This window comes from Lipotes vexillifer, unplaced genomic scaffold, assembly GCF_000442215.2.
Source record: "Lipotes vexillifer unplaced genomic scaffold, Lipotes_vexillifer_v1.1 scaffold902, whole genome shotgun sequence".
NCBI lineage: Eukaryota > Metazoa > Chordata > Mammalia > Artiodactyla > Lipotidae > Lipotes > Lipotes vexillifer.
This window is the reverse complement of record NW_006794304.1, coordinates 459,301-468,735: the sequence shown is the minus strand read 5'-3', so window position 1 is coordinate 468,735 and position 9,435 is coordinate 459,301. Positions and strand designations below refer to the sequence as shown.

Sequence of the window (9,435 nt, the reverse complement as noted above, 5' to 3'; positions counted from 1 at the left end):
GGAGGGGGGGTGCGGGGGCGGGAAGAGAAGGCTGAGGGTGACCTCTGTGGTTTTGACATCCCAGATGTGTCCAATGTCAGACCGAGTCCTAGGGATCCTGCGCGACAGAGACCACATGAAAATGAAAAGCCCCATCCCTTACAAATCTCCTAGCTCTGCTACCTCTGCCCTCTCCTGTCCCTCTGCTCTTCATTGTCTCTCCTTTCCCTGCAAACTGCACACAGTGCAGGGTGAGACTGGGGGAGAGTAGAGGTCAGAGAGAGAGGAGAAGCTGGAAAGCCCTTGGAAATCACCTAGGCCGGAGCTTCCCTACATTTAAGAGAATGAGAACCCTTATAGGAAGTCAATTTTTTATCAAGCGTGCCCTTCCGTGAACTGTGATCGTGTGCTGAACATCTTTTGAATAAGAAAATACATGACAAAAGCGCTCTCTTGAATTGAGTAACACTTTTAAATTAAGTTGCATTTTATTGAGCATGACATCATTTAGAGACGCTGAATACCAGGGCATGCCATTCAGCCCATACAGGCAAGAATGGGTGGGCATGGGCCTTCCTGGACACCTTGAAATCAACTCCGTGGCCCCTGGAGCACCCACAGGGTGGAACCTGATGTGTTCCAGAACCAGAGCACTACTGATGAGGATGCTAAGGCAGAGAGTGGCAGTGAGTTGCTCAAGGTCACAAAGCTATTAAGTGGCATAGCCAGGATTCATCTGCAGGTCCTGGGGCACCCAGATTCTACCGACAGTGTGCTTCGAAGATTCAACCTGGGGGATGGAGTGGGGTACAGCACAGACTGTTTCTGAGAGTTTGGCTCAGAACTCTGGGGAGGAAGCAGGGGCAGCGCTGGGTCACTGACTCCTGCTCCTTGATTTCAACCAGGAGGCTGTGGCAGTGCAACTGGAACCTGAGCGCTTGGTTAAGATCCTAGAGGTGCTTCGAGAACTCCCTGCCCCAAACTACAGGTGTGTGGGCCCCCTCCCCATCCAGAGTCCCGACTCACCCCGCTCAGCCCAGGCTCTTTGTCCACCTGGGGCCTTGACTGCTCACTTCTCTTCTTGCACCCACCCCTCAATCCTGCCTCTGCCTGAGCGCTCCCTTTGTGAGCTCTACCCCACGACGCCCCCTTTCTGCAGGACCCTGGAGTTCCTCATGCGGCACCTGGTGCACATGGCCTCATTGAGTGCCCAGACCAACATGCACGCCCGCAACCTGGCCATCGTGTGGGCCCCCAACCTGCTGAGGTGGGTGCGTGTGTGGGGATCCTGGCAGAGCCTAGCCCCTGGGAAGCTGCTCGAGGAGGAGGTGTGGCTGTGTGGGTACAATGGAGAGGGGTCTCACCCAGTGAGAACAGGAAGTTTCAGGATCACATTGAGTGCGATGGAGCTCACCCACGTGAGCCCCTTCTCTGAGCTTGAGTAAGGTCCCTAAGGACAGGGCCTTTGTGTTTTCTTTTTTGTCCACACTGAGGGGCATGCGGGATCTTAGTTCCCTGACCAAAGATCGAACCCGTGCCCCCTGCAGTGGAAGGACGGAGTCCTAACCACTGGACTGCCAGGGAATTCCCAGACCTTTGTGTTTTCTTACACTGCATCCCTTAGCTCAGGGACTGGAGCAGGAAGGGGTCGGGGCGATCCTTGTCAAACGTTTGTTGAGCAAATGTCTTGGAGAAGTGGGTTGCATGTCGCTCCCTGTGGTGCAAGGCAGACTATGAGAAGTCCTGAGATTCGTTATACACAAGGCACCCTGGTGTGCAGAGGAGGTAGAGATTAATCCCGAGGAGGTTGTCCAAGAAGGCTTCCTGGAGGAAGTGGCCATTTGAGACTTGAATCATGCATGTAGATTAAGAGGTGAAGATGGGGTTAATGGCATTCAGGGGAAAGGGTGTAAGATCTTTTTAGGGAGAATTCAAATGGGGAAGTGTGGTGGGGCTGGGGGAGAATAACTCCACACCTCCACAGGTCTAAGGACATAGAGGCCTCAGGCTTCAATGGGACAGCAGCCTTCATGGAGGTGCGGGTGCAGTCCATTGTCGTCGAGTTCATCCTCACACATGTGGACCAGCTCTTTGAGGGTGCTGCTCTCTCTGGTCAGTGTCCTTCCAACTCGCCAAATCACCACTCTCTGTCTGGGAGTCATGTCAGAGTTATAGAGAGCCTCCAAGATCATCTAGGTCAGTTTCCCTGCTTTGCGGATGACAGAACTGAGTCTCATAAAGTATTGTTGCTTATGGTCACGTGGAGAAGACCCTGAGGGGAGAGAATGGTGCAGTCAGGACTTGAGTAGGCCTCTTCTGCTCTCCGTCCAGGGCATAACTTGGCCTCTTAATCACCATCCATCCTGGTTCTCGAGGCTAGTGAAGGATCATTCCCGCCCCCGGCCCACTGGGCCAATGTCCTGGGATCTCCTGGCCCCCTTTGTCCCTGAGGACTCCCTCTTAAGGAACTAGACACAGAGGGTCTGCCTCCAGGTATATCCCTAGCATGGTAGTTGGTGAGTGGGAGGGTGCAGTGAGGAGCTCGGTACCCAAAGCCCTCTCTCTGTTCCTGGCTGGCCAATTCCTCTTCTTTTCCTAGGTGGTGAGGTGGAAAGTGGATGGCGATCACTTCCAGGGGTCCGGATGTCAGGCAGCCCCGAGGACCTTATGCCCCGATCCCTGTCCTACCACCTGCCTAGCATCCTGCAGGCTGGTGATGGACCCCCACAGATGCGGCCTTATCACACTATCATAGAGATTGCAGAGCACAAGTAAGGCCTTCTTCCTGGGCCCTCCTCCCGTGCACTGGCCAACAGGCTCCAACTGCAGTGATTTCTCCATCCCCTCCAGGAGGAAGGGGTCTTTGAAGGTCAGGAAGTGGAGATCTATCTTCAATCTGGGTCGCTCTGGCCACGAGACCAAGCGTAAACTTCCACGGGGGGCTGAGGACAGGGGTAAGTCTGGGGAGATGTAGGGGGAGCTCTGCTGAGGGTGTGCCAGGCCCTGGCTCTACGCACATCCCTGTCTTGCAGAGGACAAATCTGATAAGGGGACTCTGCGGCCAGCCAAGAGCATGGACTCACTGAGTGCTGTGGCTGGGGTCAGTGATGGTGAGTATAGGTGTGCACTCTTGTGTGTGTGTCCGGGCGGGGCGCGGGTGGTGATGGCTAGTGACTGTACCTCCAGGGAGGGAAGGGGGTTCCTAAGTAGGTGTTGGTGGGGTGACGTCTGACCTGCTGGCTGTGTAAGGTTTGCAGTAGCGGCTAAGGGAAGCTGGGCCTGGTGTATTCCAGGCTAGAGAAAACAGGGGGCACCCTCCGGAGCCTTTCTGAGGCGTCCAGGCCCCTTGCAGAGGCTGTTGCCTACCTCTCTCTCCTCCACAGAGCCAGAGGGGCTGGTGGGACGCAGCAGTCCTCGGCCATGCCCACTGTTGCTGGCGAGCTTGGAGAATGATTCTGTGGAAGCAGCAGAGGATGAACAGGAGCCCGAGGCAGAGGCACTGGCTGGCACGAGCTCTGAGCCCGGCACACCACGACCTGGGCGGTCAGCAATCCGTGCTGGGGGCAGCAGCCATGCAGAGCGCCGTGCTGGCGTCCACATCTCAGAGCCCTACGATGTCAACCTCCCACCACACATCAGTTCTATGCTCAACATATCCCCGAACATCATCTCGAACGTCTCCTTGGCCGGGTTTGCCCGTGGTCTTGAGTACCCCACCCTACAGCCTCGGCCAAGCCCTGCCTCTGGCCCTGGCTCTGGCCCTGGCCTTGGCCCTGGTCCCCCAGGTGAGGATTCAAGGATGTCCCAGGGCTGGGAGAGGGGACTAGATCTCTAGGCTGAGGCTCCGATGTTGGGGATCTGCTCTGGGCTTTGGCTGGTTATCTTTAGCTGCCTCCCCGGATTCAAGATCCAGTAATATTATCAGGTTGTGTGAAATTCTTGCAGAGAGGATCTCTGGCAGCCTTAGATCACTGATATACCCAAGAATGGGGATCTGTGTCATATATATATACAGCAGGGATTACTAAGTACAAAGTGGGAATATATCATAGATGACGGTAATAATAATAATATTAATACTAATAGCTAACATTAGTCGAGAGTTTATGATGTGCTTTCTTAAGGGCTTTGAAGGCATTAGCTCATTTCATTTTCTCATAATGTTGACACAGGTATTGTTTTTATCCTTATATTACAGCAGTGGATCCTGAGACTTAGGTTAAGCAATTTGGTAGGAGGTGGCAGAGCTGGGATCTGATCTTTGCTCTGACTCCAGTTCCTGAAGTGTCAATAATAAGTACTGAGGCAGCACTAGGTACTGGGTAAGGAAAAGGGCTATAGAGTTAAGTAGTCTTGGATTCAAATTTTGGCTGTGCCACTCGTTGTTTGCGTGACCGTGGACAAATCTCTCTGAGTGTCACTTTCCTCATATATAAAATGGGGATAAATACCCTACATTATAGGGTTGTTTTATGGAGAAAATAAGATAATGCATTATAAAATGTATAGCACAGTGCTTGGCACCTGGTAGGAGCTCAGTAAAGGTGGCTATAAGCCAATGGTTAGGGATATTGGTCTGAGAGGATCGGCCACATGGAGGATCTATGCTGGGAATGTTGGGCCCATACTGTAGCAATGCTAGGAAGACTCACATTGGAAAGGGTCAGGGCTGGTCTTGACCTTTGTATTCCTGGGACTACCTTTCTCCCAACAGATGAGAAGTTGGAGGCAAGTCCAGCCCCAGGTCCCCTGGCTGACTCAGGCCCAGCGGACATGACCCCTGCCCTGGAGGACTGCCTGTCCCAGGAGGTGCAGGATTCCTTCTCCTTCCTAGAGGACTCAAGCAGCTCAGAGCCCGAGTGGGTGGGGGTGGTGGATGGGGAGGTGGCCAAGGCAGGACCAGCAGGAGCAGCCTTCTCCCCCGGGGAGGACGACCCTGGGATGGGCTACCTGGAGGAGCTCCTGGGAGTTGGGCCTCAGGTAAGGAGGCACTGTGCTGGGTTTGGGGGCGCTAAGGAATCCAGAGGCTGGACAGGGCCACCTGGTCCTGAGCCACGATGCTGTGCTTACAGGTGGAGGAGTTCTCTGTGGAGCCACCCCTGGATGACCTGTCTCTGGATGAGGCGCAGTTTGTCCTGGCCCCCAGCTGCTGTTCCCTGGACTCTCCTGGCTCCGGGCCTGAAGCAGAGGAGGAAAGTGGGGAGGAGGTCTTCCTGAGTGCCTATGATGACCTAAGTCCCCTTCTGGGGCCCGAACTCCCGACCTGGGAGGGTTCAGGCAGTCTAGAGGGAAAGGGAACAGGGTCTGGAAGACAGGAGGCTCCAGGACAGGCGGAGGGAGAACAGGCATTCTGGGAAGTTGAGGAGGGCAAGGAGGCTGAGCCTGGAAGTAGATGGGACATCAGGGAGGAGGCTGAGGGGAGTCCAGAGAGTGGAGTGGAGGGTGGAGAGGCCAGTGAGGAAGGAGTGGAGGCTGAGGGAAGCCAAAAGGTGATTGACAGTTTGAGCGAAAGATGTGGGGAAGAGAGAGAGGAGACAGAGGCCAAGGGAGAGGAGTCCAAAGGTCAGCAGGAGGATGAGAGTACGGAGGAAGCTAAGGGAGTGGAGGAAACAGGAGGGGAGCAGGGTAAAGACAAGGGGAACGAAAGAAAGACTGAGCGAGATGAGGAGGCTGAGGAAGGAGATGAAGCCCAGGGAGAAGCCGGGAGGGACCCAGAGAATGGGGCCCAGGAAAACCAACTCGCTGAAGAGAGCTGGGAAGTTGTACACAAACAAGAGGCTGAAGGAGGCAGAGAAGATGAGGTCAAAGGGCAGAGGGGGGATGAGAACCAAGAGGCAAGAGAAGACCAAGGAGATGGTGAAGATAGCAGAATCCCAGAAGCAGCAGCTGAAGGAGGAGCAGGGAAGGTCAGCAAGGAACGGGAGTGTGGAGACGGAGAAGCGGAGGGAGACCAGAGGGCTGGAGGTGGCCATGTAGAAGGGGGCTCCCTCCCTGAAGTGCCACATGTAGAGTCCCTGGAGGTCGACAGTGCCAAAGAGGGCAATGCCCAGCCCTCTGAGACAGAACACGCAGCCCCACAGCCACCCCGGCCAGAGGAGATGGATCCAGAGGGGCAGCCCAGTCCCCTTGGCTCAGCTGGTGGTGTGAGCATGCGCCTGGCTTCCACCCTGGTTCAGGTCCAACAGGTCCGCTCTGTACCTGTGGTGCCCCCCAAACCACAGTTTGCCAAGATGCCCAGTGCAATGTGTGGCAAGATCCATGTGGCACCAGCAAACCCATGCCCAAGGCCTGGCCGGCTCGATGGAACTCCTGGGGAACGGGCCTGGGGGTCCCGAGCCTCCCGCTCCTCTTGGAGGAATGGGGGCAGTCTTTCCTTTGATGCTGCTGTGGCCCTGGCCCGGGACCGCCAGAGGACTGAAGCTCAGGCAGTTCGGCGGACCCAGACCTGTACTGGGGCTGGGGACTACAGCCTCATCCCCAAAACCTCCCCCTATAGCATGATCCCTGCCTGTTGTCCTCGGCCCCTTAGCTGCCTGGAGCTCCCAGCTGAATGTACAGAAGGGTCTGGACCCCGGAGTCGGTTTAGTCTGCCCCCGAGAGAACCCCAGCTCCCTGACCCCGTTGAGTCCCCCCAGCGCCGATCGTACGCATTTGAAACACAGGCTAACTCTGGGAAAGGTGAGGGACTGTGATTCGGACCAGAGCACTGGGCATAGGGGACAGTAGCTGTCTCCAGGTTCTCTCTGCTGTCTCTTCGGCAGCCTGAGCAGCTTTAGTGCCCAACTTTATATGTTTTGGCCCTCCAGCTTCTCTTTATGACTGTGGAAGGCACGCCTTGGTCCGTTTACCTGAGGTTGTCTCAGACACAAAGCACTTATCCCTTACAAGAGTCCAGAGAAAGTCACCGAGATCCTGTTCCCAGAGAGTGGGGTCATTGGCCAAAGGGAACAAAGAGTAGGCGGCAAACTTAACGGTTTCTCAATGTGAAGAATGAAGGCAGAACTCCAGCCAAGTTCCGGCCCTCTTAGGCAATGAACTTCTCTTCATGGAAGTCCAGAGTACAGCCAGGGGTCAGGGCCAGATCAGAGCCTATTACATACAAACACTTCTAGAGTTACCCATCCTTGTTCTACTCTTGGGCCCTGGGACACCTCTTGCTCCTCTTAACTCCACATTAGGAGGAAAATGTGCAGGAAGCTCTTTGAATGCGGAGTATTTGTTGGAGGGACTGGCTCCCTTCCTAGCTCCCCCACCCTCTGCCTCCCTGCATCTCAAGGAAGAGAGGTCTTGTATAGATCTCTCTGGCCTCTCCTTTCTCCTTTGGAATAACTTCCTATTTTAGGGAAGGGGAATGGCGTCACTCAGGCCCTGGGACTGCTTTTCCCGACAGGCTGGGGCCACACGTCCCAAGGGGCAATGTCTCAGAATAAACGTTGTATTTTTACACATAAGTAGTGTGGTGTCTCATTATTCTTATTAAAGTCTTGAGTGATACGTTTGGCCAAACGTTGTGTTTTTCTGTTTTTATTGTTTGGGCGCTCTTCCTCAGTTGTTGTCGTGAAGACCTGTAGCGAGAAACTAGAGCTGGGTTCGTGGTGGTCAGGAAATGGGGAAGAGAAACTTACATTTACATAATGCTCATTATATGCCAGTAAAGGCTAGGTAGTCTATGTGCACAGAATCTACGCTCTTGATTTTATTTGGTCCACCTAATAATTCTATAAGGTTGGTACTTGTAATCTCCATTTACAGATGAGGAAACCAATGTTAAGTCAGATGCTGCCAAAAGTCTCAGAACTAAGAAGTGGCAGAGGTTAGGTCTGAGACCCGAGTTTGTCTGGCTCCAGAGTGTGAACTCTTCCTATTACACCACACTACTCCGAATCCATTAAGGGTGGGTCTTGACTGAAAAGAATGGGAATCAAGATACCTCTCACAGAAACTCTGAGCCTCACAAAAACCATAAGCCTTGGGGGTGTTTGGGTGACCGCTAACGCTAATACAAATTCTATGTATGCCCAGATATGTCCTAATCTCCAACAGAAAACTTTAAAAAGATGTCCTTTGTTAAAGATGGCGCCTCCATCCGATGTCCCTCTCTTGATCTAAGCTCTCCTCTCTCACTCCCTTCTCCTGGAACTAAAAAGGCACTGTCCAGCAGAAAAATGGTAGCACCAAGTTAGTCGTCCTTCTCTCGTTCTTGGACTAGGACGAGAGCGACTACGACTTCAGAGCCATTCTCCGGAGATCCCAGAGCCTTGCTTCTTCCCCGCCCCAGCCACACCCACAACACGCCCCCATCCAAGCCCTCATCAAGATGGAGCGAACGGAAGTGGGGCGATTCAGAGGCTGAGTAGGCTGGGCGGGTCCAGAGAGACACTTCCGCCCCTCACCAACATGGGCGCGGGCCGGCAGTGCGCATGATCAGCTGTCTTTGGAGATACCCCAATCCGGAGAGGGAGAACACGGTTGGGGGAGATCGGCGGCTGAAGCTGCCTCGGCCGGTGAGTGCAGGACACGGCGGGAGTCTGGAGACTGGGTGCGCCGGCGAGGCAGAGCAGCCTCGATTTTGTTTCTGTCTTTTTAGGTTCAGGAACTCCTGGGGCGGAAGCCTTTGTATTGAGGGAGGGGGCCGTGCCTGGTTCGTTATCTCCCCCTTTTGTGGGCCGAACTCACTCCCCGCCCCCGGGCGCACAAGTCCCCGCCCTCCCGCGCTGCTATCCGCGAGCCGTTGGGCCGGACACTGCGGGGCCCGCTGAGCTCCCGGTGTCCTTTCCTACCTCTGCGGATCAGCGGAGGCTGGGGGTGAGCCCGGCCGGGCTGGCCAGGTCACCGCGCGGGCTCCTGATCTCGCGCCTGGCCGGCGCTCAGCTGCTGAGCGCCTACTGGTTGCTGGGCCTGCAGGGAGACGCCGCATTCTCAGGCAAGGTCTAGGCGCCTGACTTCTTTGCGAACTTGATTCTTTTTCCCTTTGTGTCGAGACTTAGGGCTCTTGCAGGGCCCTCGTTCCCTGAGCGTGCACGCCACAACATCCTAGCCCTAGCTTTCCGTGTCGCATACCCCTAATGCTCAGGAAATGCTTCCCGATGTCCAAATAAGATTTGAATAAGTAGCCTGATCCCGTTGCTGGGTGTCCTCGGAGGCTGCCCCTGTCTGACAGCTGTGGGCTATAGAGACGCCTCCTGTGCCCTGGCCTCTGTTTCATTGCTTCCTTCTGCTGTCAGCGCTGCAAGCCTCAGAGGGGCACTTCCTCCCCAGGTTTGAGGATGGAGGGGTAGGTGGTCTCGAAACTCTGGGGCTGCTTCTCCCTTAGGGACTCTGGGGTCTTCTTGCAGCGCTGCTTCCTCCGGACAGTTTCACTTTCAGTTCCTTTTTTTTTTTTTTTTAGATTCCATATATATGTGTTAGCATACGGTATTTGTCTTTCTCTTTCTGACCTACTTCACTCTGTATGAC

General features: G+C 54.7%; 2 protein-coding genes across 5 annotated transcripts in view; both read left to right on the top strand.

Moving 5' to 3' along the window:
* Positions 1-7,430, top strand: part of ARHGAP30 (Rho GTPase activating protein 30) — a 14,751-nt gene extending 7,321 nt beyond the window's left edge. Inside the window, exons 4-13 of one of the 4 annotated variants that reach the window (XM_007467113.1) lie at positions 885-967; positions 1,139-1,246; positions 1,964-2,091; positions 2,579-2,750; positions 2,830-2,933; positions 3,012-3,089; positions 3,363-3,764; positions 4,694-4,959; positions 5,052-5,400; positions 6,052-7,430. In XM_007467113.1, the coding sequence (XP_007467175.1) occupies positions 885-967; positions 1,139-1,246; positions 1,964-2,091; positions 2,579-2,750; positions 2,830-2,933; positions 3,012-3,089; positions 3,363-3,764; positions 4,694-4,959; positions 5,052-5,400; positions 6,052-6,671 (2,310 nt within the window). In that variant the 3' untranslated portion in view covers positions 6,672-7,430. Of the gene's footprint in view, positions 1-884; positions 968-1,138; positions 1,247-1,963; positions 2,092-2,578; positions 2,751-2,829; positions 2,934-3,011; positions 3,090-3,362; positions 3,765-4,693; positions 4,960-5,051 lie in introns of all 4 variants that reach the window. The other 3 variants (XM_007467112.1, XM_007467111.1, XM_007467110.1) reach the window with 3 other exon arrangements.
* Positions 7,431-8,392: 962 nt separating this feature from the next.
* USF1 (upstream transcription factor 1) overlaps positions 8,393-9,435 on the top strand; it is a 6,110-nt gene continuing 5,067 nt past the window's right edge. The window contains exon 1 of the mRNA XM_007467107.1: positions 8,393-8,483. The gene's annotated coding sequence lies outside the window, so the exon portion shown is untranslated. The remainder of the gene's footprint in view (positions 8,484-9,435) is intronic.